Source organism: Nicrophorus vespilloides, unplaced genomic scaffold (assembly GCF_001412225.1).
Source record: "Nicrophorus vespilloides isolate i.1.1-1 unplaced genomic scaffold, Nicve_v1.0, whole genome shotgun sequence".
NCBI classification, from domain to species: domain Eukaryota; kingdom Metazoa; phylum Arthropoda; class Insecta; order Coleoptera; family Silphidae; genus Nicrophorus; species Nicrophorus vespilloides.
Window position 1 is genome coordinate 380,339 of NW_017100112.1, and position 25,748 is coordinate 406,086.

The 25,748-nt window shown below is 34.6% G+C and overlaps 12 protein-coding genes across 17 annotated transcripts; 5 read left to right on the top strand and 7 right to left on the bottom strand.

Annotated features, from left to right (window-relative positions):
- Window positions 1-1,161: 1,161 nt before the first annotated feature.
- Window positions 1,162-3,849, bottom strand: LOC108568594 (MAU2 chromatid cohesion factor homolog). Its single transcript, XM_017929777.1, has 10 exons — window positions 3,505-3,849; window positions 3,267-3,446; window positions 3,084-3,206; window positions 2,897-3,025; window positions 2,745-2,841; window positions 2,508-2,669; window positions 2,199-2,446; window positions 1,914-2,119; window positions 1,651-1,853; window positions 1,162-1,594 (listed from the first exon to the last, which is right to left on the bottom strand). The coding sequence occupies exons 1-10, from the start codon at window positions 3,727-3,729 to the stop codon at window positions 1,401-1,403; spliced, it is 1,767 nt and encodes a 588-aa protein (XP_017785266.1). The 5' UTR covers window positions 3,730-3,849; the 3' UTR covers window positions 1,162-1,400.
- Window positions 3,850-3,950: 101 nt separating this feature from the next.
- LOC108568598 (checkpoint protein HUS1) lies at window positions 3,951-5,334 on the top strand. Its single transcript, XM_017929784.1, has 6 exons — window positions 3,951-4,205; window positions 4,262-4,468; window positions 4,525-4,628; window positions 4,681-4,788; window positions 4,847-5,024; window positions 5,082-5,334. The coding sequence occupies exons 1-6, from the start codon at window positions 4,154-4,156 to the stop codon at window positions 5,315-5,317; spliced, it is 885 nt and encodes a 294-aa protein (XP_017785273.1). The 5' UTR covers window positions 3,951-4,153; the 3' UTR covers window positions 5,318-5,334.
- LOC108568600 (transmembrane protein 222) lies at window positions 5,323-5,976 on the bottom strand. Its single transcript, XM_017929786.1, has 2 exons — window positions 5,933-5,976; window positions 5,323-5,870 (listed from the first exon to the last, which is right to left on the bottom strand). The coding sequence occupies exons 1-2, from the start codon at window positions 5,933-5,935 to the stop codon at window positions 5,343-5,345; spliced, it is 531 nt and encodes a 176-aa protein (XP_017785275.1). The 5' UTR covers window positions 5,936-5,976; the 3' UTR covers window positions 5,323-5,342.
- A 40-nt stretch (window positions 5,977-6,016) lies between these two features.
- Window positions 6,017-7,571, top strand: LOC108568596 (aprataxin and PNK-like factor). Of its 3 annotated transcripts, XM_017929780.1 has the most exons (6): window positions 6,017-6,171; window positions 6,228-6,299; window positions 6,351-7,003; window positions 7,057-7,241; window positions 7,303-7,333; window positions 7,370-7,571. In XM_017929780.1, exons 1-6 carry the CDS (start codon window positions 6,070-6,072, stop codon window positions 7,515-7,517), a joined length of 1,191 nt encoding a protein of 396 aa, XP_017785269.1. In that variant the 5' UTR covers window positions 6,017-6,069; the 3' UTR covers window positions 7,518-7,571. The 3 variants fall into 3 exon arrangements, with proteins under 3 accessions (XP_017785269.1, XP_017785268.1, XP_017785271.1); XM_017929779.1 differs by having other exon boundaries at window positions 7,303-7,571; XM_017929782.1 differs by lacking the exon at window positions 7,370-7,571 and having other exon boundaries at window positions 7,057-7,205; window positions 7,271-7,349.
- An 85-nt stretch (window positions 7,572-7,656) lies between these two features.
- Window positions 7,657-8,163, bottom strand: LOC108568601 (probable protein BRICK1-B). The gene is made up of 3 exons (XM_017929787.1): window positions 7,971-8,163; window positions 7,800-7,882; window positions 7,657-7,740 (listed from the first exon to the last, which is right to left on the bottom strand). Exons 1-3 carry the CDS (start codon window positions 8,086-8,088, stop codon window positions 7,714-7,716), a joined length of 228 nt encoding a protein of 75 aa, XP_017785276.1. The 5' UTR covers window positions 8,089-8,163; the 3' UTR covers window positions 7,657-7,713.
- Window positions 8,164-8,255: 92 nt separating this feature from the next.
- Window positions 8,256-9,559, top strand: LOC108568597 (protein FAM50 homolog). Its single transcript, XM_017929783.1, has 3 exons — window positions 8,256-8,570; window positions 8,625-9,260; window positions 9,321-9,559. Exons 1-3 carry the CDS (start codon window positions 8,391-8,393, stop codon window positions 9,546-9,548), a joined length of 1,044 nt encoding a protein of 347 aa, XP_017785272.1. The 5' UTR covers window positions 8,256-8,390; the 3' UTR covers window positions 9,549-9,559.
- Window positions 9,560-9,582: 23 nt separating this feature from the next.
- Window positions 9,583-10,663, bottom strand: LOC108568599 (39S ribosomal protein L9, mitochondrial). The gene is made up of 4 exons (XM_017929785.1): window positions 10,484-10,663; window positions 10,100-10,426; window positions 9,839-10,039; window positions 9,583-9,784 (listed from the first exon to the last, which is right to left on the bottom strand). Exons 1-4 carry the CDS (start codon window positions 10,571-10,573, stop codon window positions 9,605-9,607), a joined length of 798 nt encoding a protein of 265 aa, XP_017785274.1. The 5' UTR covers window positions 10,574-10,663; the 3' UTR covers window positions 9,583-9,604.
- Window positions 10,664-10,819: 156 nt separating this feature from the next.
- Window positions 10,820-12,456, top strand: LOC108568638 (protein YIF1B). The gene is made up of 4 exons (XM_017929842.1): window positions 10,820-10,995; window positions 11,054-11,194; window positions 11,255-11,391; window positions 11,448-12,456. Exons 1-4 carry the CDS (start codon window positions 10,962-10,964, stop codon window positions 12,162-12,164), a joined length of 1,029 nt encoding a protein of 342 aa, XP_017785331.1. The 5' UTR covers window positions 10,820-10,961; the 3' UTR covers window positions 12,165-12,456.
- Window positions 12,408-13,983, bottom strand: LOC108568637 (uncharacterized protein F54F2.9). The gene is made up of 2 exons (XM_017929841.1): window positions 13,683-13,983; window positions 12,408-13,628 (listed from the first exon to the last, which is right to left on the bottom strand). Exons 1-2 carry the CDS (start codon window positions 13,809-13,811, stop codon window positions 12,537-12,539), a joined length of 1,221 nt encoding a protein of 406 aa, XP_017785330.1. The 5' UTR covers window positions 13,812-13,983; the 3' UTR covers window positions 12,408-12,536.
- Window positions 13,984-15,710: 1,727 nt separating this feature from the next.
- On the bottom strand, window positions 15,711-19,565 carry LOC108568602 (phosphofurin acidic cluster sorting protein 1). Its single transcript, XM_017929788.1, has 5 exons — window positions 18,956-19,565; window positions 18,228-18,888; window positions 16,550-17,656; window positions 16,175-16,484; window positions 15,711-16,116 (listed from the first exon to the last, which is right to left on the bottom strand). The coding sequence occupies exons 1-5, from the start codon at window positions 19,075-19,077 to the stop codon at window positions 15,992-15,994; spliced, it is 2,325 nt and encodes a 774-aa protein (XP_017785277.1). The 5' UTR covers window positions 19,078-19,565; the 3' UTR covers window positions 15,711-15,991.
- A 373-nt stretch (window positions 19,566-19,938) lies between these two features.
- On the top strand, window positions 19,939-23,778 carry LOC108568604 (protein kinase C). Of its 4 annotated transcripts, none has more exons than XM_017929791.1 (7): window positions 19,939-20,045; window positions 20,100-20,939; window positions 21,149-21,180; window positions 22,011-22,081; window positions 22,149-22,554; window positions 22,616-23,481; window positions 23,547-23,772. In XM_017929791.1, exons 2-7 carry the CDS (start codon window positions 20,320-20,322, stop codon window positions 23,706-23,708), a joined length of 2,157 nt encoding a protein of 718 aa, XP_017785280.1. In that variant the 5' UTR covers window positions 19,939-20,045; window positions 20,100-20,319; the 3' UTR covers window positions 23,709-23,772. The 4 variants fall into 4 exon arrangements, with proteins under 4 accessions (XP_017785280.1, XP_017785281.1, XP_017785279.1 ...); XM_017929793.1 differs by having other exon boundaries at window positions 19,955-20,722; window positions 20,780-20,939; window positions 23,547-23,769; XM_017929792.1 differs by having other exon boundaries at window positions 19,945-20,939; window positions 23,550-23,778.
- A 1,168-nt stretch (window positions 23,779-24,946) lies between these two features.
- Window positions 24,947-25,707, bottom strand: LOC108568607 (exosome complex component CSL4). The gene is made up of 2 exons (XM_017929798.1): window positions 25,243-25,707; window positions 24,947-25,170 (listed from the first exon to the last, which is right to left on the bottom strand). The coding sequence occupies exons 1-2, from the start codon at window positions 25,636-25,638 to the stop codon at window positions 24,973-24,975; spliced, it is 594 nt and encodes a 197-aa protein (XP_017785287.1). The 5' UTR covers window positions 25,639-25,707; the 3' UTR covers window positions 24,947-24,972.
- Window positions 25,708-25,748: the final 41 nt, after the last annotated feature.

Here is a 25,748-nt window from a genome sequence, read left to right on the forward strand (position 1 = left end):
TTATACAAACACGATAAAATTGATTTTTCTTTTATTATTTTCTGTTCTGAAATTTTTATTTTTTTCGAAACAGAAGTTGATTTTTAATAGCGTGTGACTACTACATAAAACGTATACCTCCGTTTATTATTATTTTTCGTTTTAATAATTGTTGGTGGATGCTTTAGTTATTTTTTTTATATTATGAATAATTTCTAGACGAAATGATGTATGTAGTATATTTTGAGTGAGTAAACAGAAGAGAGTTGAGATGCGAGGAGGAAATTGAGATGTTTATGAAACGAATATGTGATCGCAGCAGGTGGTTTTACGACGACTTGCTTTATTATTTGCCATTTATCAAGAGATAAGTTTCGTTTTTATTAATTCGTACGATTGTTTCTCATATATATATATTTTGTTTAGTTGATTAAATTCTATAATGTACTTATAATTTAAAAGAGAAGAAGAAAAAAAAATATATTCTATATACGCCATTCAGGTTTATTTTTAAGATATATATATATAGAAATAGTGTATATCATTTTTATGTTTCTACGATTAAATGTTGATGGAGTTTGTATAATTCTTAGGATCTGTTAACGATGATGATGATGAAGAAAACCAACCCTCCAATTGAAATGTCCGATAAATATATATATATATATTGGAAAGAAGAAAAAAAAAACAATCTGCCGTGCCGTGTAAATCATTGTTCAAATTCAAACCTTTGACTCGTATATATATATATATATGATGTTGGGTGCAATTAGGTTACAAAACAAATTAAGGAATACTACAAAAAACTAAGAATATATATATATATATTAATATATTTTTAATATTTATTAATTACACAAAGAAAAATATAATTATGTAATACTTGCAAAATTAATATCGTTTTTATTTCGAAATAACAATTGTTTGTTTTATTGATCTGTCTTATTTATTCATATTATTATTTTCAACGATAACTTAGTTCTTTCTCCTTCCAAATGAAATGCAATTAAACAGATACATAATAAAAAATAAGTTCACTTTACGTACGTGTGATAAATAAATTACTTTCCAAAAGTTACCGAGTGTCCGATGCGTTTATGTATTTTTTACCCTTTTTCATTTCCGTACAAAATCATTTATTCATCATATATTTGTTTTCGTTTTCTTATTTTAAATAATCAACATTCTTTAAGAAAATATATATTATGTACATAAACGAGCAAATAAATAATTTTGATTTATTACATTCTTCTTCTTGGGACAAATGGCCGCCAGCCGTATGAGGGAGAAGGGGGTCGGGGGGAGTAGCAAAGGATGATTTAGCTGCAATTTATTACATTATAACCATCAGAGTTCTATGCTGGGTTGGGCGTCTGGCAAAAGGGCCGTTACATAAACGAGCAAATAAATGATTTTGAATATTACATCATATCCGTCGAAGTACTAGCCACGCTAGGTTGAGAGTCCGGCAAAGGGCCGTTCGTCCAATGAATTAAATTATGTTCAGTCATTTGAGATGCTTGGAAGTGGTCGTTCAGGAGCATCTGGGAGAAATTCAAGTGCCTCTGAAAGGCGTCAGATTCTCGGGACGGATCTCCGCATAATCGGTATAAATCTGAAAACACGTGTAAAAGGTTAAGAAATAGTTCGAGCGTTCCTGAAGCGCCTCACCTTTCAGTATTGCGGATGCCCACAATTGCACATGCACATCTGGTATTTTACTAGCCAATTGCATCGCCGGTGTAACCATGTTCATGCTCTCTCTGCTATTGCCAAGTGATAAAAATATATGACCCAATAATACCAGGGAGCACGAGGTTAATCTATTTAGGTCCTCCGCGTTAGCCATTTTCAAAGTTTCCCGCAGGTATCGCCTGAAACATAATCCGATTATTACCGATTCCATACGATTCCTCGCAAAAACAAAGACATACTTGGCTTCATTGTAACGGCCCTGGAAGAAAGCTTGCAATCCCTGAACATAATATGCAGCGGCTCTCAGGCTATGTGAATGCGTTTGCAGAGTCTCCGGATTGATGCGCTCCAAAATCGCGTTGAATTCCACCTCCCTCTTCCCACGTAAATAAACTATCGCTAAATTTAAGTTCGCAAACGTACACAGCTCTTTTTCACTTGAAGCCTAAAACATCGATAGTTCAACCAATCAAATTATTAATACTTGATCTGTTTAAGTAAGGTAAAACAAACAAAAAATATACCATTAGACAAGCAGTGAATTGGGCTTCGGCCGCTTCCATGCAGTTCATGCTCATCGAATACAATCCTAAGAGCGTATGCAGCTGAGGTCCGTGAGTCTTCAACAATCTTTGACTTTGTTTGCATATGGCGGTAGCCGAAGAGATCTCTTGCAGCGCCTGTGTCTTGTTTCCCATAACTAAACGGCACATTATTATGTTCTCCAGTAACATCAATTGGAATACTGACAATATCGATTTGTTATCTACAACTGAAAAAGCAATACTCATATGATCTCTAATCACAGAATTTTTATTTTTTTAATTACTCACTTTTTAATTTCTCTATTTGCATTAAAGCTTTATCTGTATACTTCTGCGCCTTGTCCATGTAGCCAGCTTGCATACTGTGCATCACAGTAACCAGGTATACCAAGACATACAGATGTTCCTTTGGTAACCAAAGAAACATATCTCCAGGTGCCTGACCAGTTGCTAAAACAAGAACACAAAAAATTAAAATTTATCAAAAATATTATGTAATAACAGTTCTTTAGATAAAATACTAACGTTCATCTGTTGCCATTATGGTCTGTATACTTTGCTGCAGTTGCTTCAAGCATGGTTTCACACTTTTCACTTGTCCTGCCATCAGATAATGGCAAACCTGAAAATAATTATTAATAACTATGTGATGAGATAATTAGTGGATAAAAACTAACTTGTAAAACTAAGAAATACACTTTCAAATATTCCTTTTGGTACATTCCACCACCCCACTGCTCAATTAGTAAACCAGCTTGACTTAATACAGGCTGAACATCAGGTACCCTTTTATCAATTAAAAGTAGCTGAAATAGTAAAATATATATTACATCAATTTGAAAAATAATAAGTACATCTACTAACCATTCCTTTGCTCAATAAAAAGAGAACTCTTGTATAGTATGCATTGGAGATGTGTGCATAGTCCACTCCAACACTCAGCAAGCTGCTTGCTAATTGGTAATCCTTTTCAGTGGCATGAATTTGCTACAAATCAATTAAATTAGTTAGTACTAAAATTATTTATTAAATTATTTTAAAACTTACTGCCAATTGGAAAATGAGCCGACAGTGCCAATATACATTATGTTGAGACAATTCAATAGCTTTCCTTAGAATGGGTTTGGATAAGTTCAACTGCTTCTGTTGCTCATACATTTCAGCCAATACACTGGCAGCTTCGAATTTCACATCGTCAAAAGCGTTGATCATCTGTGATAACATCCACTGCAAGGTAGAGAAGAAAGGTGAGAGGTTTGCTACGGGAAGTACTTTTAATGCTTACTGCCTGCTCCAAATGCGTTCGGGCCAGATCTGTGTTTTTCGTGTGTGTTAAGAGGATATTTCCTAACTGCAAATGGGTTCTGGCCTCGACCCTCTGCGGGGGTTTGAATGTGAACACAGCTTGTAAACATTGTATACAAAATTTTATTGCTGGCGGGCTCGATGTGCGAAAATGCTCAGCTAGACCGAGCAGCGACAGATACCAAGCATCTTGAGAAGATGCCATCACCTTTAATCATTAATCTAACACCTTTAATTATCTATTAATATTCATTACAATTGAAATAAAAACCAACAACAATTAACTTAACCAAACAAATCAACATTATTCAAGCCATAGTTACCAACCGAATTACAATCAAAACGTTACTCAGCAGTTGGTATCTTAGGAAGGCTTCTTCTTCCATCAACACTAATAATGTGTATGCAACTTAGCTCGCACTTTTACAAATTTCTTAAATAATGTAAGCAAATTGGATAAAATAAAATTGAAGGTCGATAACGTTAAATGTATGGGATAATGTTGGGAATACTGCATTTGTTCATGCAGTCTGTTGAATAAGATAAATTCAAATTGCAAAGAATCGACAATAATATTTACAAGATTTACAGTTTAGGTTAACTAGTATTAATCTTCTGTAGCTAACAAGATGAAATTCAGAGGAGTAATGATAGATGATTATGCCATGAAGGAATTTATGAGTAAATATAATTGTATTGTTAACATTTACTTTTAATGCATCATTGAAAATTTACAGATATTTCAAATAGTCTTTCAAAATTGTCCAAAGAATGTGTAATGAGATTAACAGCAAGAAAAGTCTATTTTATTATATCCACTGATGATGCTGGTCCAAAGAAACCTTTTGTATGGTGTGAATTGCCCATGAGCTATTACTTCAAAGATTTCACTTTTAATGGTGAGAGTGAGGAATTCAATGAAATCTACATATCCTTTGGAACTGGTATTATTAAACTACATTACATTTATATTTGGTTTATTTATGAAACTAATTTACAGCAATGTTGGCCAAATCTTTGATGACTTTAAAATATAATGGAAAATCATTGAAACTGAAGTTGACCAACAAGCAAACTCCTTGTTTAACTGTGGATATTGAACAAGTAGGTTTTGTTTGTTAAATATTCCTTTCCTAAATTAATTTAAATATTGTAGAAATCTGAAAATATCTTGAGCAGGCAATGTGTTCATGACATTCCAGTGGATGTAATAACAAGTGATGAATGGGGTGATTATTCAGAGCCATCTTATAATGATTTTCATGTATATTTATTATAACTAGGAATGCATTCAGTTAACATTAACATTTATTTTAATTTAGGTCTCCATACAATTACCAAATTTAAAAACTATCAAGAATATTGTTGAGAGGATGAAGAACATCAGCACAAATTTAATTGTGTCAGCAACAGAAAGTGGAAAGCTTATTTTAAAAGTTAAAACACCAATGGTTTCACTATCTGCAAATTTTCCTAATTTAAGTGTGGAATCTTTTGCAGGTGAGTTACTTTTGAACTTTTATTATTTTATTTGCCTTACATTTCTCTAATTTCTAGTGGGTCATATTCCTACATTATCTGAAATGCACAATCAAAATGACACAAACAATGAGGATTGTCAGGCTGTGTCAGCTGTTATTGATGTAAAAAAGTTCCTCATGTTCCTCACTGGTTTGCATATAAGTAACTGCAGAACTATATGCAGCATTGTGCATGGGCAGATGGTCAAGTTGCACCTGGAGCAGCCGGGAGTATCCTCACTGCAGTGCTTTTTGAGTGAAATCACTATATAACAAAAAGAATATACTCAAAATTTATTTATACATAAAGATATAATATTATTGCAGTTGTTGATATTATGGCAAATGGTAGCCAAGTCTTTATGAAACCCCAGAAATTTACATATTTGCTGAATGATAGCATCATTGCTGCTAACCAAAACATATTCCAGTTTGTCTTGTTACTGTATTGCATCATGTTCATAGCCATTGCAACATGAGAATGGCAATTATCACAGAATATATTGTGCGGCCTCAGTTTGTATATATCTGATGCTTCTGTGACAGCAGCATCCCAGCCGGATACACCTCCCCTGCTTCTTGATGGATCAAGCATCCAGTATTTTGCTGGTCTTCCAAACCCAAAGTTGTCTTCAGACACATGGTATGGTCCATCAAAATCTCGTATCACGCCAGACGAGAGAGCAATTCCCATATGACCTATGAATGGGAATAACCATGTCAGCAGAGGAATGGGTGTCCATACTATGCAGAATGGATATCTGTCTTTGGATTTGTCGATTTTGGCTCGAAACGTGCTGTTGTACTCCATCTCACCGTTTTCTACCTGGTTATCATTCATAACTGTATTCTGATTTATACTTTACTATATCCAATTATTTACATTACCATTCTATCAACAACAATAATTGATTGATGCTTTATTTTCGATTGGTGGCATCCCTGTGTAATTTTATAATATTGGTACAAGTTATGTTTAGAATTTGAAATTATTTTACTTGTTCTATCCAATGTGATCACCAATAATGCTGGTAAAAGTTTTCTTATTGGATGAAGGTACATCAGGAACACCTTTATGTACTTTTCGACGTGGTACGCATGTTTTAGGAAGAGGTGCTTTGCTAAAGGTGAATATTATTATTATTTCATAACCCTCTTTAATACTCTTTGTGTATTATAACAGTGTCCTGACAAGAGAGTTTCAAGGAATCACATTGAACTAGAAATTACCAGTGATAATGTCACTATCACATCAGTAAGTTGCTTGAAATTTAATTACATTAAATGATCCAGCTATTAATTGCAGAAACATCCAATTAACCCATGTTTTTATTGCTCTGTGGTTGGACGTACCATGACTATTTTAAAATTTGATTCACCTGAGAATTTGCAATCTGGTGATACATTTGGATTCTTCCCTGATCAGTATTGGTTTAAAGTAGAATTATGCACTGATTCTTTAGAAGATTCTGATGATAAACAAATTGAGTCTGATAAGACAACTGCAAATTCTACTTGCGAGGAGCCTGAAGTAAAGGTGGAAGAATCAACAGGTGAAATTAAAAATAATACTTCTGAAGAGTCTGCTATTAAAGTAGTTCCTTCCACATCAAGAATCAAAGATGAAGAGCAAGATATTTCTACAGCCAATAAAACAGATCAAAATTGTGTTACACAGAAGAATGTATTCAATATTAATGAAGCTGAAACTGATAAGGAGTCAGATGGAGAGAGTACACATAATGAGGAAATTAATAATGTTGCACAATGTTCAAGTGTCATTACAGAAATTAAAAGAGAAATTGCTAGTGATGATGATAATGAAGCTCAAAGTAATAATCAATTAATGGTGAAAGTGAAAACAGAATATTCAAGCAGTGATGATGACACAAAGGAAAACATTTGCAATTCTAATAAAACGCAAAAACGAGACAGATGCTGGTATCCTAATTGTTATAGGTATGTGAATGAGACATTTGTGCAGTGATTTATTTTAAGCATATTAATTTAAGGAAGAATCCAGATCACAAGAAGAAATTCAGCCATCCAGGAGATAGCGACTATGATACTGATCCACTCGATAGTCGTCCGTCGTGCAGTTACGGTTTAAACTGCTATAGACGTAATGCTATGCACAGACAAGATTTTAAACATCCGAAAGGTGCTCATGCCAATAAAATGGTTAGGCCACCAAAAAGCAAGTAATTTTATGTTTGACTTTTGCAGATTATTAATGTACATTTATCTCCTTCAATTAGGACCGCTTCAAAACGTTGACGAATCGTCGGATGAGGATGACGATGGAATTAATGCTAGTAATATTACAACTACGAAAAGACCACGAACCAAAGTTGCACGTAAAGATGAATCTTCTGAAGACGATTATGACGTTGATGATCCATTTATTGATAATGGTTCTGAGGATGAGTACAGTGAAGACCCATCCGACCCATCCAGCAGTGATAATGAGTAAATCACAATTTTATGATTACCAATTTTGTTAAAATTTAATTATTTTTATACCTGAATTATATTTGCAACATTTACCTCTGAAAAGTGAGTACTTAATAAGTACAAGAATTTTATTACAAATGTAGAATGAGATTAGAATGGAGTTTATAATAAATTTATTAAAAAGTTGATATAAATAAATAAGGGACTAGTAATATCTAAGTATAGGTCTCTCCTTTTGTCACCTGCAACAACAAGTACATAAATAATGGGATATTAACAATGTACTAAACCAGAAACTTACACATGCTTCAAGGTAATCTATCTTTCGCTCCAGTGTAGTAAGTTTTTCATTTAATGTGGCCAATTTTGACCGACAAGATAGATCTGCCGAAATAAATGAAATAAAATTTTGTTATCAGACGATTACAAAACATTGGTCACTCAGACCACACCTACTATGGTGTTTACTTACCAAAGGAATTCAAAAAATCCGTAATCTTCTTGATGCTCACTGTTATGATTTCGATGTACTCCCTATTTGCCCAATCATTCTGGATTTGTTTCTGTATCGTTCCTCTAGGCTGAGACATAGTTATAGCTGGTTAATAATAGATGAGATTGTTATGATCGTTATTAGAAAACAGGAACCAGGGTGGCCAACCATGGGAACTTAAACTAAGGTTTTATCACTGTTTTATCAAGTGACTGACAGCAACTGACAGTTGTTGATTGTTGGTGGTTGGTGACAGATGGTTGGATGGTTGCAGTTGCAGTCAGTGATCATTAGGTTCCAGGTTATGTCAGTTGTAGACCTATACAAAGTGTTATTGTTTTGAGTACGATTTTTATTTGCGTTATATTAATTATAATATAATTATTACAAATATAAACAATGGCTCATTATAAAGGAGCTGCAAGTGAAGCTGGCCGAGCCATGCAACTCATGAAAAAACGTGAACAACAATTGCAGGATATTGAAATCAGGAAGAAGAAAATTGAAGAAGACTTGAGGATAAATAACATAGAAAATAAATTTGCTACACATTATGATGCAGTCGAACAACAACTCAAAGTAAGTTATTTACTATTAACATTTCTCAATTTATATTTATGTGTAATATTTAAGAGTTCCACAATTGGTTTGGTCACATTGGATGAGATGAAAGCAAAGCAAGAGAATATAGTTAAAGAAAGAGAGAAAAAATTAGCACAGAAGCAAGCTGAGAAGGAGAGAGAGCGACAGAGAGAAATAGAAGCTAAACAAGCAGAAAAGACTAAACAAAGACGGCAAATTCAGGCACTCTCTTTTAGTGTTGAAGAAGACGAAAATGGAGATGATAATGAAGAATCTGAAGATTTTCAAGATTCTTGGAAGAGGCAATCTGATGACAATGATTTTAGTATTAAGAAAAAAATTAAGAAAGACCCTAATGTGGATACAAGTTTTCTACCAGACAGAGAGAGGGAAGAAGAAGAAAACAAGTTGAGAGAGGAATTGAGGCAAGAATGGGCTGAGAAGCAACAAAAATTGAAGGAAGAGGAAATTGATATTACATTCAGTTATTGGGATGGATGTGGACACAGGAGAACTGTTAGAGTGAAAAAGGGAAATTCTGTTTACCAGTTTTTGCAAAAAGTGTTGGAGCTTTTGCGCAAAGAGTTCTCTGAATTGAAAACAGTGATGGCAGATCAACTGATGTATGTGAAAGAGGATTTAATAGTGCCACATCATTACACCTTTTACGATTTCATCGTTACTAAAGTAAGACAGTAAAATATTATAAATTTGAATTACATTTTTAATAATTTTTTTTCATGATAGGCCAGAGGTAAAAGTGGACCACTTTTTCAATTTGATGTACACGATGATATACGGCTCGTCAATGACGCGTCTATAGAAAAAGAGGAATCGCATGCTGGAAAGGTTTTAATGCGGAGTTGGTACGAGAGGAACAAGCACATATTCCCGGCGAGTCGATGGGAGCCTTACGATCCGACTAAGACTTATGAGAAATACACAGTTTCAGATAAACACTCCAAACATGCATAGTTTAATAATTACAATATTTATTTCTTAATTAAAAAAACATCTAATAACCAGATAGATTACTGATCTGCATTTAACCCTTTATTAGGGGTTAATTCAGCTAAGATTGCAGCATCCTCAGAGAATACAGGATCCAATTTCTTTTTCCAAAAATCTTTTTCATGTGGTAATCTGTCAACTACCTCAGTGGTCCAATGATGAATTTTGCACCTCACATTTACTTTCTCCATGTTATTTACCTGGTACATTAAGTTTATTAAAAAAATGTAATAATTTAATTGTTTAAAACTTACTGTAATAGTAACAAAGAATTCCTTATTCTCAAGTTCCAAATTTGGACCTGTGATTGGGTTTGTAGGTAAAACTATTGTTTCTTCAGGAACCCAATAACCACATTTCCTGAAACTTGCCTTCACATGCCAAGGTTTCAAAACCCATGGAGTCTCTTTATTCATGATAATTGATAGAGTGACTCTTGACAGACAATCAACAGCCTTAAAATATACAGTATTAATTTAATATTTAGTTAGTATATTGTATTCTTATAAAATTACTCTTTGTGAAGTTGCTGAGCTGTAAGTTTTTTCCTCAATATTGCTTTGGTAATCTTTGAACTTTTCAACATTTTCAGGACTAGCATAAACTGCCTGACCAGTCATTAATAACTTATTGTAGGCATAATTTGGCCTTACTGCAACTTTGTCACCAACGTCTCCTAGACCAGCAACATAAGTTGTTAGAATAACATTCATGTCAGGCTCTCGATTAACATTTGTATCTTCAACCAAATCATATATATAATGCTTTGCTTTTAGCCGTTTTGGCAGAGACCCATTCTTGTTTAGAAACGGAGAATTTCTTCGTTTCAATATATATGTCGTCTAAAAAATATATAACAATTAACCTTAAATTATTGCTTTGTAATTTGTTTACTTTACCCTCAGCTGCTGTTGTAGAACATTTTCTGGAGTTAAAATTAACGATTCTCTCAATATAGGAGCGACAGCTTTTCCTAAAGTTTTCCACATATTTGAAAATCGAAACAAAGCTATGAAAAGTTAACCTAAGAAACTTAATGAAATGTTCTCATTTAGAATATATGCAACTCCAGACACACCAGATGTCACCTGTGAATTTTGCAAAGATTATTGTAACGAACTACTATTAATAATTTCATATTATCAAAATATTTATAGAATATTTGTAGTTATTTCTTCATAATTTTATTTAAAATAAAAATAAGTATCAACATTTTGTTCTCTTCAGTAGTTCATATACTAGTGATAGTGACAGTTGGGTTGAAAATATATGTAGCATGAGTGACGTGTCTTACTTTCTGAAAGAAGTTTGGGGGATAAAATATTGAAAATAAAGAAGCACTTATAGAATTTGATACATTAGAAATTAATTATAACAATGAATTTCAATGCTAATTCTGGCCCTAAGCAGCGTAAGTTACATTTAAAACATAACCTTTACCTGTCAGATGTTTTAATTTAATTACTTAGCTTTTGGTCGCAAAATCAAAAGGGTTAGCGATGTGAATGCTATGGGATACAATCCATATACTCAGCCGCAACCTTTTCCAAATGGACAAGATGCAGCACAACCACAGCCTGCATTTAACCCCCAACATCAACCAGCACAAGGTGATTTTTTTTACAGTTTATAAATGTTTCTTGTATATATGATGATAATTCTGTTTTTAGAGTTTAATCAAAGTTATACTCAACCAAACAATGTACCATACAATAATTTTGACACAAATCAGTATGCAAATGTTCCTGGCATTGGAGTATTTGCTCAACCAATGGTTCAGAACATGGCCATGCAATACACACAACAAGTGAGTTGCAATTTAATTTACAATATTTTTGTGATTGATCCAATTATATATTGTAGCTGGCTAATACAGGTACAACAATGGTGAAGAAAGAGATTGAACGGTTTGTACCTGTGAACCGTTTGAAATACTACTTTGCCGTGGATACAAAATACGTATTGACGAAATTGGGACTTCTGTTCTTTCCATTCACGCATGCCGATTGGTCCGTGAAGTACGAACAGGACGGCCCCGTTCAGCCCAGGTTCGAGATTAACGCTCCTGATCTTTATATACCGACAATGGCTTACGTCACTTACGTTTTGGTGGCTGGTCTAGTGTTAGGTATGCAGCAGAGGTTCAGCCCTGAGCAAATAGGGATACAGTCTTCTTCAGCCTTAGCATGGTGCCTTATTGAATTGGGAGTATATAATGCAACCTTGTATATTTCCAACATCCAGACAAGTTTGCGTACATTAGATCTTTTAGCGTATAGTGGATATAAATTTGTGGGATTAATAGTTAGCATACTATTGAGTATAGTTGGAGGATCGACCGCCTATTTTTGCATGCTTGGCTACTTCAGTTTAGCACTTGCCTTCTTCCTAGTGCGCTCATTGAGAGCTCAAGTTTTGCCAGAAATCTCGCAGCAAGAAGCGTATTACGGAGATAACGTACCGTCGTCAGGCAATAAAAGGCGATTATACTTTTTGCTTTTTGTAGCCGCCGCTCAGCCGGTTCTTTCTTGGTGGCTCTCTTACCATTTGATTAGGTACACTCCCTCAGTAACACTATAAAATAATAATTTATTACCCATAATCATTATTTTTGGACACGCGTTTCGTTTGATTACTTTAGTACCGATTATTATATACTTAATTTATTGTGGTGTGCTAATTTACGAATAATAGCATTATGCAAGTCGTCGTGTCCAAAACTTGTAATCATGTAATCCTTTGTATAAGATAAATAATAAATATAATATATTTTATACATATATATTTTGTATTTGCTAGAAGACATCCGTTGTAAATGTCGACGTGGTTTAATATAATTTATTTAAATACAAATACCATGTGTGTTCACAAATTCGCTGTCATTAAAAATGGTAGTAAATCTTATCATTTGTAAAAGATGTTTGAATATTTGAGCGCGAATATCACATTATCTTATTGTTCTTTCTGCTTTTTAATGGACTCCACGAGAAACTTAAACCGCAGGATGCATTCTTCTTTTGTTTTCGTGGGAACCATTTCAGCGACCCTATCCCAACGATCGGTGACCCTTTTCGGGTACTTGGCCAAGGCATCTTCGAGCATCTTCTGTTCGTGCTGCGACCAAACAGCTTCGTCGACGGCACCTCCCAACTTGCCACCTTTAGTTTTTTGCTTCACCTTCTCCTCTATTTCGGCTTCCTCCGCGGTATTCGGCAATCGATATCCATTAGTTTTCATCCGATTTGCCATAAAGGTAACTTCCGCCACAGTCCTGTTAATACTCTCTGCAATCACTTCCCACCTCTTTGGCGTGCCACCAGGATACTTTTTCACAAGTTGAATAAGTTCCGCTAAATCATCGTCACTCCAAAATCCACCTGAAACAGGCGTAGCCGTCGCACTCTCCTTGTTAACCGACGCACGAGTTTTTTTTATTTCAAAATTGGGTCCCTCGGGAATAATGAAACCTTGCTTCTTTCTCTTTGGTTTAGACTCTTGCACATGTTCATCTTCACTCTCAACAATGTCTTCCTTTGCCATTTTCTCAGCCATCACAGTTTTCAATAAAATAACTAACTCCGGCAGTGATATGATCATCTTGTACATGACTTTTGGGATTTGAATTGGTAAAGTGTTCAACATTGAGGGCTTTAGGATTTCCTCACTGGGATCTAGCTGAGGTGTTTGATTTTTCTTAGTTTTCTTCTTTTTCAACAACTGCTCTTGTGTGTATTTCTTTTCAAAATATGAAGCCCATGCACATATGTATTGAATTATTGTACACAAAAATAAAACAATTAGGTAGCCTTCAATAATACCCATCTTTCTCACCCGCCTGTAATAGTACATAGCAGATTTCCAGTTAGGTAAACCATTCACCAAAACTTCATCATAATATGCCCTTTTCTTTAGATCCTTTAATACCTCATAAACTGATACCAAATTTCTAAACTTCTCTGATGTATCCTCATTTAAATTTTTATCGGGATGCCAAAGAACAGATAGTCTTCTAAAGGCAGATCGTATTTTGGAAGTTTCTGCATCCTAAAATAAATTTACTTTCATTAAATGTAACTTGAGGGAAGCAATTGTACTTACTTTTGTGATGTTTAGCATTTCATAGAAATTTTCTTTAACTTCTTCAACAACATCAAATACTTCCAACTGCTCAGAGTCCCAGGCACATGCAGAGCTAATTAGAAGCACGACGAATATAAACGTCTTCATTTTCAACTGATTAATTAAAACTTCAGGAAGAACTAAACTTTAACACTCAGTGCTTGTTCCTGTCCATATTTCAGCACTGTCTATGTATACGTGTTTAATACATAACCTCAATTTTGACCAAATAATTTTTTGCTCAATAAACTTTATGTAATTTACGTGCTTCATTGTTCTTATTTTTGTTCAGAAACTCCTCAGTTCTTATTTTTCAAAACTATGTTAGCAACAGGATATGCCACGAATTACAATATTAGTCAAATCATATTAAGCAATACGAAGCTTCTATTTCTATATAAACTCAATACGCGATTGACGCTCACTATTATTTACAATGTACATTTAATTTGTAATTGGTGGAAAAGTAAAGACATTCGTTTTAATTGATTATGTATCTTTTTCATTCAATGTTTTTTTTTTCATATATAGAATATTGTAGAATATACACAAATATCATGAAACATGTAAAACAATAATAAAGCCTTACAACATTACACAATGTGATTATAATCAATTTCTGTTATCAATAATATACATATATAATCTTTCAGTTTATAACTATTTAATATATTTTTTCATGTATTTAGGAACAACAACAAAAGCAAAGCTTTTTAAAAATAATAATTAAAATAATAATAATAATAATAAATATGTGCTAACAAAATGACACAATTGAAAGAATAATAAAGTTTACATGAAATACAAATTATATATATATCCTGTATAAAATAAGAAAACAAATATAAAATATAAACAAGGGGCCTAAACTGAATATGTTGCATTTATATTGCACAAAAAAAAATATACAATTTACAGGGAACATTTGCTGCTGTTCTTAATTTTGATTCTAACGAGTCATGAATAATGCATATTCAATGCGTTTTACGAATTTTTTTTTGTATGTAGTATATAAAAATCGTTGATTGTAAATTCCGTGGTGGTTAAATGACGAAGAATAATCGAAGAAATTCGGTTCCTTCAAAGTTTACCTCGAGACCTAAGAATGTATGATATTTCTAATAATAAATTATTGATCAAGTTACAAATTGAAAGTTCAAACAGTACAGATGATAACTATCAAAAAATGGTTTTTGAGCGTCAAGCTTCCTATTGGCAACAATATTTAATAATAATAATAATTCATGAACAGAATATTACATAAAAAATATGTAACGCTCGCTGCCCAAAACAGAAAGTAAAACTGTTTGCGACGTAGTTCCCTGCTGATAGCAAATTACAAATCAAGAACTGCTCAAAACAAATTCGTATGAAAATAACCGCATTAGCTGAAACTCATTTTCAGTTGCTGTTTTGAAACATTTTCAGCAAATGAAAAAGCAGCACTCGTTAAAAACCGTATATAAAAAAAATCTCGTTATGGCAAAAAGAAACTATATAATTCTACTTGTATAATACATACATTTATATATTGTCTATTTGTCCTAAATCAAGACATGATACGTGTGTCATATTATATATTGCATCTATCTACAGTTTCACATCCATAGATAATATATTATAGCTTCAATTTCATACAAATCTCATGTCTCTCCAAACAACATATACAATCAATACTGGTTTACATCTTTCGTGTTCAATTTAACTCCAATGCATATATAAATATTTCAAAATATTTATATATGTACATAGTATGTAAATAGATTTTACATGATTAAGTTATACATTGAAGCTTCAGACTCTTACGTCCCAATTAATTGTGTTTACCGTCCACAACGAGTTGCTCTATCAAATCAAATCACAGAAAATCTCGAGCACGTACGTACACAGTGCGAGAGCTCTTTCGAAAATATCAATTAAAAATGTAGAAGTATAAAATAAAAGATATAAACGAAACACTAAACAAATAATAATTGAATGATCTAATTCGGGGGGCCCGCTTATGAATTTATTAAGTCTTGGCATTTTATGTTGGATTTCGGATGTCAGTCTTATGATCATTGGCGCTCCACTGTTTTTATATATATTTTTTTTTTCAAGCGGACATTTTTCTAATAGATATATCACATTGTAAACAAGAGTACGGTAATATATATATAATCTTTCGATATTTGTTCTCTTCTCTATAGCTGAATTTTCCGAGACTTAGATATCTTTGTGAAATATTAATTTAGGGCTGACTAGATATTAAAGAAACAAAAAAATAAACAAATATTTGTTTAACCATTTCATGGGTCTGCGCTAGCCAAAGGTACACCGGCCATTGCCACGCTCAGATATTTCACATGGGTTTGCCAAGTATTGCTCAACTGGAAGAACTTTACACCAGTCCATTCTGAACCGTCGATTAATACTGCAAAGAAATACAATGGTATACAATTGCGTAGATTAGTAGATATTCATTGATTTACCTCTCATGGGTGCAGAGTTCGAGCCTTTCGATGAACAAATCAATCGGGATATTGATTCGACGCAATGAGATCGGGCTTCGTTATTTTCCTTATCTTTCTTCTTGCCTAGTCTCATGATTTTCTGCTTCTTCTCCTTGGAGGCTAGATGGATTGAAAGAGATAATCCAGGTGACGCCTGTAGTGCTCTGAATAGTCCCTTCAAGGAAGTTTTCCCATCTGTTTTCGTCGCTTTGTCTGACTTTTCTCTAGATCCAGGTATCTGCCAGTAATCCAACTGCAATTCTAGAGGCTCCCATGGAGATTCCCTTACCTGAAAAAATAAATTTTTTGGCACGTTTCATATTTGTAATATTACTATGTTATTTGTTTGTATACCTGAACATTTGGTGATGATGGAGGAGTTAAAGGAGGAGGAGGCTGATTACTATAGCACATGACATCATCCAAATCCATTGATAGAGAATTTCCTGTATCAGCAGGACCAACTCTGACTTCACTAACAAATGGAATGAAGAGTTGACTTGAATCGTCTTGACATGTAAGCATAGCTTCGGCTAAAGGTAATTGGGTGACTGGTCCGTTTCCAGCAACGTATCGGTGAATTCTTGAAGCAAGATCTTCTTTGAAGTCCTGTTCATTTGGGAATAGAGCTGCATAACCGGCATCCAAACTAGCTAAATATCTGGAAACAGCGCAAGAACCCAAAGGCGCCACATAGATACGTATATAGTTGATCCAATCAGGCGGTTTGGTGGAAAGCATATCCACGTATGGTCTTAGAGCCCAGCCGACCAAAGCATCTCCTCCAACCAAGATCAATTTGATAGGTGTCGAAGGTTTTGCGTAGCTATTACAGTATTTGTGCAGTTTAGCGAATATATTAGTTAATGTCGACCGTACTTCCGTGGCCGAGCATGGTTGGAAAATCCTTTGAAATGAGCACAGTCTCGATACTAAGACATTAGTCTGCTGTTCCGGACCAGAAATTAGCACGACGTGTTCAGGCAAACCGGGCTCTTCCAATGAAAGAAACCTTGAGATTTGCTCCAGAAACATCTTACGAGCAACAACAGATTCTGGAGTTGTGCTTGGTGCAGTGTCTGATCCTATACTCAGAGAATGCTTCTTCTTAGCCGCGGATGCTGATGTCCTGAACAACTTGGTCTTCTTCTCTGTTGATTCTGGTGCGACAACAGTATTTTCTACATCACTCTTAAGTCTTGGTAAATGTTTTTCCCTTGGTGGAGAACCTGTCTGAGGATCCGAATGAGCTTCGTAGTCAGTCCCACAAAGATCCGCATTTCCATCGCTGCCGGAACAATTCTTCTCATCGCGATCAAGAACTTCCGGATGCACATTGCTATCTAACAAACTCCGGCTACTACTGAAGAAAGGTCTTAAACTGGGCTTCGGTGTGCTCGATATAGACATCGTATCCTGCTCACCACCAGAATCTTCATCGCAACTCAAAGAACCCAATTCCTAACAACATATTATAGAAATATAAAGAATTTATTCATATTGACAGCATATATTATATGCAACAGCTTGTTAAAACAAATATGTTTATGCGTCGTTTAGATATGCTTTAACAATAAACAAATATAGTAAACTGCATATACAAGTAAACAAGTGCATAGCAATAACATACTAAATGCAAGTGTAAACCCTTGCGCGATTTGCATAAAAATTAGATTAGCAATAACCATTTATACAATGCATATTCAATTGAATAAAATTAAATGAAAAGCTATTCAATATTCATGAATATGTATTTAAAAAATATATGTTAAGTACAACTTTGTTCTATGTATAACTTGAATGAAAGCCAAGAGCAAACATTCCACAAACATAAAAATAAATAGTAATTAATATAATATAGGAAAGCACACATAATGTGAAAACATGTGAAAAGTATTTTAAGCCAAAAGAAAGATTTTTTAAGTTTTAAAATAATTATCTTGGTAAAAATTGTTTTTGATTTAGAATCAGTTTTAGATTATTTATATTTAAAACTTGGTAAAGAAATATAAACTTTTAAACATAAGCTCACCTGAAATAATGCATGTATATCAGTAGTATTTGCAAGCTCATTTCCTCTAACCCCTTCAGTATCAGCCACTCTAAATCTTCTTAACAATGACACAAATCTTTGCTTTAAATTGTGCCTGGTGTGTGGTAGTTTTGGTCTCAAATTCTCAGAATCTGATAGATCTGCAACCTCTTCCTCCCCAGAACTAAATTCATCTTCATCATCACTGTAATCTCTGTCCCTTTCAGGTTTGTGATCACCATCGACTGGTGTGGAACTCACACCCAAAACACTGATTTTAGCTACAGGACCAGCACTTTTATCTTTGCTACTATTCTCATGAAGTTCCAATTCCAAGTCCATTTGCTTCTGCAAAACCTGATCCATGCGAATGACACCCTCAGCTAATGTTTTGAAACCCAGCATTGTGCGATTTTTATATCTCTTGCGGCGCTGCAATAGAATGTGTAGTCTATTGCCATCACGCTTCAGAAAGTGTGGATATTGCAGACTAAAAGTTAGCTCAAGTGATGTATCCAATAGTCCATTAGATGGCAAAAGCAGTTCATTGGATCTGAGAATACGCTTATGGGATTGCATCCTGACTGCAATTGATATTGAAGCAAGATCATTGCCAAGTGGTCTGATTACAACAAGCCTTGTCAGTGTTAATGAACACAACCTAGAATAGTAGTAACAGTGGTAGGTATTCAGCACTTTAAACTGGTTTTGTGACTATAGAATGTTACCTTGGTATACAATCAGAGGGTGTTCTGTCTACTTCCCAGGTAGCAAACAGTTTCATGGGCACCGGCTTCAGAGGATTGAAAGCCGCCGCCCCGCTCATTGTTTTGCTCAACTTATCAGTCATATTGGTTGTTCTCGGTACGAGTCAATAGAACCGAACGAATACGACCCTTCTTTATTCCGTGACTTTCCCACAGACAACACACAGATGAATCATCCAGCACAGATGACTTTGTTCATATTCAGTGAGTCACAGACACAGTGTAGAATCTTCCCGGAAAGAGCAAGTAACAACGCAACATGCCGGCACTGAAACGGACAAACTGCAGACAGCTACTGCCGCTGCACACGAACAATTGCTTTGATTTATTGCCCGCACTTAATTACATACCCCTTTCTATGATTCTTTACAGTGTATATCAGTGTATATGTGCGTATTTTATATAGACTCTTTCGACTCCTAGTCGTTCCAATACGAATACCCCGAATACCGTTCGGTTTACTTCAAAAGGCATGCGTCGACAATAATTCCATCCAATTCTATAATATATCATGTACCAACTAAATGAAATGAACCACTGAATGCCACTGAACAGCGCCCAACAGGACCTGTCGCTGTATACGATTTGTACTTGAAATAATAATAATAACAAAAACAATTTGAAAAATTAAGCGTCGTTTGCAGTTGAAATTAGTATAGTTGCATACGCAGAAATAATATTATTTTCAATGGATAACCTTGTATATTTAAAAGAGTAAACAAAATAGCTTATTTGTTTAATGCGTTAGTGTTTACATATTATCAGATAATTTTAAGATAACAACGTAAAATTATTTTCCAAAATAAAATATTTGAACGTGTTTACAAATACACACAGATTTATAAATTATCATTAAGTATGTAGCGAAACTTTTTCGCAACAGAAAACATCGTATTAGAAGAAAATTGCGCAATTACTAAAGATGAACATCTTATATGTTTGGGGAAATTGAACGGTTGGCAGGAATGTTTGCGTTGCCAGATTGGGTTAAAGTTACCAATTTTTAGTAGGTCAACAGATCGATTTAATTCGCTGGTGATTATTGGGGCTGGTGAGTGGATGCGGTGCGTTCGGGCTGTAGAAATGCAAGTGTCGAATGTTTTAGATGTATCGGAGCTGTGCTTTCTGATACTCGAGTGGTAACTGTGACTGTGGTGGAGGTCGCGAGGTATTCTGGGAGGAGCTGCTCCAACGATCTTCCATATCTGTCATCTCGGGCAGTGCAAGAAAAAGAACCGTGAGGGTTTTCCGTTCCGAGAGATTTCCTTTTGGTATGTAGTTGGTGACTCGTCGAAGAAGAAGAAGGGAAACCAACAGCTCCTACGATGTTTACGGGCACGTTACGCTTGAAGCTTTGCGAAGCGACGGGGCTTAGACCCACCGACTTCCAGAAGCGTCATAACATGACGTTTGGGAAACCTGAGGAGCAGCTGATCGACCCGTATATTACCATAGACGTGGATGAGTCCCATGTGGCTCGGTCCACTACCAAACAGAAGACCTTTGATCCTACTTGGAATGAGGAGTTCGATCATCAGGTGGAGAATGCCAAAACCCTTACACTGACAGTGTTCCATGATGCTGCTATACCACCGGATGACTTTGTTGCAAATTGCTGCATACCATTTGAAGATGTTGTGAACAAGAAGAAGGATGAGCTAGATTTTTGGGTTAATCTTGAACCTAAAGGCAGATTGCACATTCAGATTGAACTGAAAAACATGATTGGTAAAATAACAATATATTGTTTGTTTATATTTTCTTTTGTTATTGTTGTTATAATAGAGTTTCAGGGTGCTAAGCCAAGGGAGTTCAAGGAACGTCAGGGCTTTAACAGGCGTCGCGGTGCTATGCGACGCCGTGTGCATCAAGTTAATGGACACAAATTCATGGCTACGTTTTTGCGCCAGCCAACATTCTGCTCCCATTGTAAAGAATTCATATGGTAAGCATATGATAATTATTGGGTAATAATTAATGGTCATAAAGTAAACATTTGGCTGCCACATTAGCTTTTCATCAAATTCAGTTAAAATTTTGTGAGAATTCAAGTATGTTCATTTGAAATCATTTGTTGCTTTCAACCCTAATGGTGTTCTTATTTTAAATCAAAATAATGCGAATTAAAATTAACAAACAGTGGTTCTGTTCCAGGGGTCTGGGAAAACAAGGCTATCAGTGCCAAGGTAACGACTGCACAACTTGTACATACTTTTGTTTAATTATTTTTCCTAAACTAATTATTACATAGTCCCTAAAAAATATAAACTTGATAGGTTTTACATAAGAAATTCAAACCATGATATTGTTGTGGTGTTCTTTCTATTCTGCATGCTGCAGCCTTGACATGTATATTCAAAACAAAGTTTATATTAATCCCTTGTATTTATTTATTTTTACTCTTATGTACTATTTATTTATTTATTTATTAATAATACGGATATGTCTAATTATTTTTCATTTGCAGCAATACATAAAAATCTATTCATATACATATAAATCCAGCATGGCTGACTCGTATGCTTTTTTATTTACGTTTGTAAGTTTACTGCCTTTTTATTTTTTATTTATTAATTTTATATCTTTTCAATTTTATATTTGTTTTGCACTCAATTTCCAATTAACACAAGCTTCTTTAATTGCAAACAATCTTGTACAGTTTCTATTTACATTGTACAAAAATACTAAATTAAAACAAACAAAAATAATAACAAGAAAACAATAATACTCTCGAGTTTCTCAAACTATCGTCATCCGCGGAACACGCCCTTTAACACATCATTTATCGGCTTCATGCAACAAGAACAATGTGTTCTTTATAATCTATTTAGACCAAACATTTGCAGTGTTATTTTTCACGATACTACGCGAAAATATTAAATAGTTATAATCAAGAATTTTTAATTTTGTTGTATTTCTTTTTATTTTTGTTTTTTTTTTCTCTCTCTTAGAGAAGTATCATCTGGGAACCGTTGTCAAAAACATGTGACTAACGTTCTAATGTCTCTTTGTCTAGTGTGCACCTGCGTGGTCCATAAAAGATGTCATCTTCTGGTGGTCACTAAATGCCCTGGCATGAAGGATGAGGTGCTTTCATTTTTATACGTCCTTGCATTAAATGGAAATACATTAACATCTTTTGTTTTGCGTTTAGTCGAGTTTTCAGAGTACTCGCTTCAATGTGAACATCCCACATCGATTCGTCGTCCACAATTACAAACGGTTCACATTCTGCGATCATTGCGGTTCATTGCTTTACGGCTTAATAAAGCAAGGTTTGCAGTGTCAAGTTTGTAGCTTGAATGTACACAAACGTTGCCAGAAGAATGTGGCCAACAATTGTGGAATCAACACCAAGCAAATGGCTGAAATCTTAAATGCCATCGGTGTCTCTCCAGATAAGCAGACGCCAAGACGTAGCAAGTATGTGTCGTCCGGTGGAAACGGCGGACAGGCTGAAGGAGGAGCCGAATCTCAGATTGGAGTTGGAGACGATCCAGAGCTTCAAGATCTCGCAAAAATGGTCGAAGAAAAGCTGCACAACAACGGCGATTCTCAAGGTCTGTTCTCAATATTTGCTGATGCTCCTTGTTGGATACTTATGTTTACTTTTGATTGTAGATAAGATAGGATTAAATGATTTCCATTTCATAAAAGTGTTAGGCAAGGGTAGCTTCGGTAAAGTAATGCTCGCCGAGAAGAAGGAAACCGAAGAAGTGTATGCAGTAAAAGTATTGAAGAAAGATGTAATCATTCAGGATGATGACGTCGATTGCACAATGACGGAGAAAAGGATTCTAGCGCTGGCCGCTAAACATCCCTTCCTGACAGCTCTGCATTCTTGCTTCCAAACGTCCGATCGGCTTTTCTTTGTTATGGAATACGTGAATGGTGGCGATCTGATGTTTCAAATTCAAAGAGCGCGGAAGTTCGACGAGCCAAGGGCTAGATTCTATGCGGCCGAGGTCACACTCGCGCTCCAGTTCTTACACAAACACGGTGTTGTATATCGTGATCTCAAATTGGATAATATATTATTGGATGCCGAAGGACATTGCAAGCTGGCCGACTTTGGTATGTGCAAGGAGGATATTTTAGAGGGCGCCACGACTACCACATTTTGCGGCACACCCGATTATATTGCTCCAGAGATTCTGCAAGAATTGGAGTACGGAGCATCTGTTGATTGGTGGGCACTTGGTGTATTGATGTATGAGATGATGGCTGGCCAACCGCCGTTCGAAGCCGACAATGAAGATGATCTCTTCGAGTCAATCTTACATGACGACGTACTATATCCTGTTTGGTTGAGCAGGGATGCCGTTAGCATTTTGAAAGGATTCATGACTAAAAATCCCAGCAAGAGACTGGGTTGTGTTGTAGCACACGGCACCGAACAAGCTATTCGTGCGCATCCATTTTTCAGAGAAATGGATTGGAACGCTTTGGAACAACGCAAAGTGCGTCCACCATTCAAACCAAAAATTGTGAGTATTTAAATTAATAATATAACTTTGGAAAATCTTAACTATTAAATATATTTTATTTATAGAAGAGCAAGAAAGATGCATTGAATTTCGATGCAGAATTTACCAAAGAAGAGCCGGTGCTCACACCCGTAAATTCAGAAGTATTGAGATCTATCAATCAGGAAGAGTTCAAAGGATTTTCGTTCGTAAATCGTGATTTTAACCCAGGCCGCTTCACAGACTAACTACGTGCAATATAGCTTTCATTTCTAGGTTGTAATCTTACCAAAGATTAAAAAAAAAATGTATATGTATATAAATATCAAAAGAAAAACAACTAAATATTTATATATACTTATACACTAATTGTGTGATGAATGAATGTATTATTATTAATTAATTTAATTTTATAAATGGAAGATTAAGATTATATATGTTACAATGTTTTGTTGTTGTTGATGTGTGTCAGAGTGTTTAATTTTGAAAACAGTCTAGTCGATCGATGTAATGTACATTAGTCTATAGAGAAAGAAAGATGCATTTCTAATTTGAAATTGGAAGTGTATTACTACTGTTAACTATTGTAATGTTTTAGAATATAATATTTATTGATGGAGATTTGATGAAGAGGACGTGGATGTGAACAAAAGTAAATTAATTATTGTACTTAGAATTTAGGTGATTGTCACTACGTGTAGCATGTGCACGCACTTCCGTCGCCGCTTGCCCCGTGTTGTGCCAAACTTCACCCGCATTATTATTATAATTCTACCGTTATACGTTGGATTTGGATTTTATCCTCCCTCGAGATAATTATCTTAACGGGAATGCAGGAAACCATTATTTACATAAATATTTATACATATACAAATATGTATGTATTATGTTTGTACTAGAGATCGGTACCTCCCATGTGTTTTACTGTCAATGGTGTAAAATTTCTCTTTGATGTAATTGTACTAAAAAAAGTAACTGAAACGCAAATTAAAGAATTCAATTTACACATAGTATATAATATATATATATATATACAAACCGAATACACAAAAACTGATAAATCATTATATAATACAAACTGAAAACAAACAAACTAGTGCAGCAATAAAATACAATTAAATATACAAAGTTATATAATAGTAGTCCATATATTAGTATTTTCTTTTACCTTTTAATTGATTTATAATACAAAATATTTGATGTGTAAGGTAAACTATGTTTTATGAACATTTTTATTTTGTATAACTTAAATGCTTTTCAACCTGTTGTATCTTTATTGGCTGGACAGATTTTTGGTTTTTTAATATATTAACGTGTTTTATCTGAAAATTTTTAGAGGAAAAAAAAGTTGCTAAACATACATTCATTTTAGGTATTTATTATATTTATAATTTGTATTATTGAGTTTTAAGTGTTATTTGAATAGATTAATTGTAAAATATAAGTATCAGTATAACTACTTTTTTGATTGAAGAAACTAATTTCATATATTTTAATCCCTAATTTATTTTCTTAAGTTACAATTTGTTTGGGTTTTTCTGGCAGAACTTTAGCAACTTTTCTGTGCTGCTTAACTAAAGTTTTTGTGCATTGCATCTCTGTCCAACTGATGGGTACCATTTGGTGTCCTCCTTCACTATGTGCTGTCACAACACCCAACTCGTTTTCAGCAGTTGTTAAGTGATAGGTATGTGCTTCTGTAATTGGTAACTGATCAAATATAGGAAATTTAACAAATTAAAAATATGCATAAATTGTTTGTAATAGAAGAAAAAAGGATACAACTCGAGCTAAAACAATATCCCCTGGCCTCACACTCTTGTAGACCTCAATTTTGTCTTTCTCTGTGGCACGTAGATCTTCTTTCCTCAAGATGCCCCTATATGGTCTACTCAGAACAGTGTCTCCAATACATTTAATTGCACATTTTGCAAACTGTTGATTGATAATTGTGATTTGAACTGTGACCAAATCTCCTTGCTGTGGTACAAGACCTTGGTCTTGGGTGCTATGCACTTCTATCAATTGGACTCCATCCTCTTTCTCAATGATCTTTACTAACCCTGCCAGTTGGGAATACAGATATCCTTGCCTCTCATACGTCCCTTGTCCAGAAATGTGCTTTTTATCGCACAGACATAAACGTTGTCCGGGAATACAGACTAGAACATCTTCCATCTTCTAACACATGTAAACATAACCTCTTGAAAGCAACAGAAAATTCAAATTGAAGGTAATAAACAGGCTTGCCAAAACCCACATTTACATGAAGTTAGTTATTACAAGAG

Coding starts and splice junctions, on each gene's coding strand:
- LOC108568607 (XM_017929798.1), bottom strand. CDS start 25,638: ATGGAAGATGTTCTAGTCTGTATTCCCGGACAACGTTTATGTCTGTGC. Junction 25,171..25,242: donor ATATTGTTTTAGCTCGAGTT/GTATCCTTTTTT, acceptor ATATTTGATCAG/TTACCAATTACAGAAGCACA.
- LOC108568596 (XM_017929779.1), top strand. CDS start 6,070: ATGCTGGTAAAAGTTTTCTTATTGGATGAAGGTACATCAGGAACACCT. Junction 6,172..6,227: donor GAAGAGGTGCTTTGCTAAAG/GTGAATATTATT, acceptor GTATTATAACAG/TGTCCTGACAAGAGAGTTTC. Junction 7,242..7,302: donor AATGGTTAGGCCACCAAAAA/GCAAGTAATTTT, acceptor TCCTTCAATTAG/GACCGCTTCAAAACGTTGAC.
- LOC108568604 (XM_017929791.1), top strand. CDS start 20,320: ATGTTTACGGGCACGTTACGCTTGAAGCTTTGCGAAGCGACGGGGCTT. Junction 20,940..21,148: donor CATTGTAAAGAATTCATATG/GTAAGCATATGA, acceptor GTTCTGTTCCAG/GGGTCTGGGAAAACAAGGCT. Junction 21,181..22,010: donor ACAAGGCTATCAGTGCCAAG/GTAACGACTGCA, acceptor CTCTTTGTCTAG/TGTGCACCTGCGTGGTCCAT.
- LOC108568638 (XM_017929842.1), top strand. CDS start 10,962: ATGAATTTCAATGCTAATTCTGGCCCTAAGCAGC. Junction 11,195..11,254: donor CCAACATCAACCAGCACAAG/GTGATTTTTTTT, acceptor TTCTGTTTTTAG/AGTTTAATCAAAGTTATACT. Junction 11,392..11,447: donor CCATGCAATACACACAACAA/GTGAGTTGCAAT, acceptor TATATATTGTAG/CTGGCTAATACAGGTACAAC.
- LOC108568598 (XM_017929784.1), top strand. CDS start 4,154: ATGAAATTCAGAGGAGTAATGATAGATGATTATGCCATGAAGGAATTT. Junction 4,629..4,680: donor TAACTGTGGATATTGAACAA/GTAGGTTTTGTT, acceptor TAAATATTGTAG/AAATCTGAAAATATCTTGAG. Junction 4,789..4,846: donor CATCTTATAATGATTTTCAT/GTATATTTATTA, acceptor ATTTTAATTTAG/GTCTCCATACAATTACCAAA.
- LOC108568599 (XM_017929785.1), bottom strand. CDS start 10,573: ATGTGGAAAACTTTAGGAAAAGCTGTCGCTCCTATATTGAGAGAATCG. Junction 10,040..10,099: donor GCTCAGCAACTTCACAAAGA/GTAATTTTATAA, acceptor GTATATTTTAAG/GCTGTTGATTGTCTGTCAAG. Junction 9,785..9,838: donor AATTCTTTGTTACTATTACA/GTAAGTTTTAAA, acceptor TTAATGTACCAG/GTAAATAACATGGAGAAAGT.
- LOC108568597 (XM_017929783.1), top strand. CDS start 8,391: ATGGCTCATTATAAAGGAGCTGCAAGTGAAGCTGGCCGAGCCATGCAA. Junction 8,571..8,624: donor CAGTCGAACAACAACTCAAA/GTAAGTTATTTA, acceptor GTAATATTTAAG/AGTTCCACAATTGGTTTGGT. Junction 9,261..9,320: donor ACGATTTCATCGTTACTAAA/GTAAGACAGTAA, acceptor TTTTCATGATAG/GCCAGAGGTAAAAGTGGACC.
- LOC108568602 (XM_017929788.1), bottom strand. CDS start 19,077: ATGACTGATAAGTTGAGCAAAACAATGAGCGGGGCGGCGGCTTTCAAT. Junction 17,657..18,227: donor ATATACATGCATTATTTCAG/GTGAGCTTATGT, acceptor ATATGTTGTTAG/GAATTGGGTTCTTTGAGTTG. Junction 16,485..16,549: donor CATCATCACCAAATGTTCAG/GTATACAAACAA, acceptor TTATTTTTTCAG/GTAAGGGAATCTCCATGGGA.
- LOC108568601 (XM_017929787.1), bottom strand. CDS start 8,088: ATGTCTCAGCCTAGAGGAACGATACAGAAACAAATCCAGAATGATTGG. Junction 7,883..7,970: donor GGATTTTTTGAATTCCTTTG/GTAAGTAAACAC, acceptor TTATTTCGGCAG/ATCTATCTTGTCGGTCAAAA. Junction 7,741..7,799: donor TAGATTACCTTGAAGCATGT/GTAAGTTTCTGG, acceptor TTGTTGTTGCAG/GTGACAAAAGGAGAGACCTA.
- LOC108568594 (XM_017929777.1), bottom strand. CDS start 3,729: ATGGCATCTTCTCAAGATGCTTGGTATCTGTCGCTGCTCGGTCTAGCT. Junction 3,207..3,266: donor GGCTCATTTTCCAATTGGCA/GTAAGTTTTAAA, acceptor ATTGATTTGTAG/CAAATTCATGCCACTGAAAA. Junction 2,670..2,744: donor CATAATGGCAACAGATGAAC/GTTAGTATTTTA, acceptor TTCTTGTTTTAG/CAACTGGTCAGGCACCTGGA.
- LOC108568637 (XM_017929841.1), bottom strand. CDS start 13,811: ATGAAGACGTTTATATTCGTCGTGCTTCTAATTAGCTCTGCATGTGCC. Junction 13,629..13,682: donor AAATGCTAAACATCACAAAA/GTAAGTACAATT, acceptor AATTTATTTTAG/GATGCAGAAACTTCCAAAAT.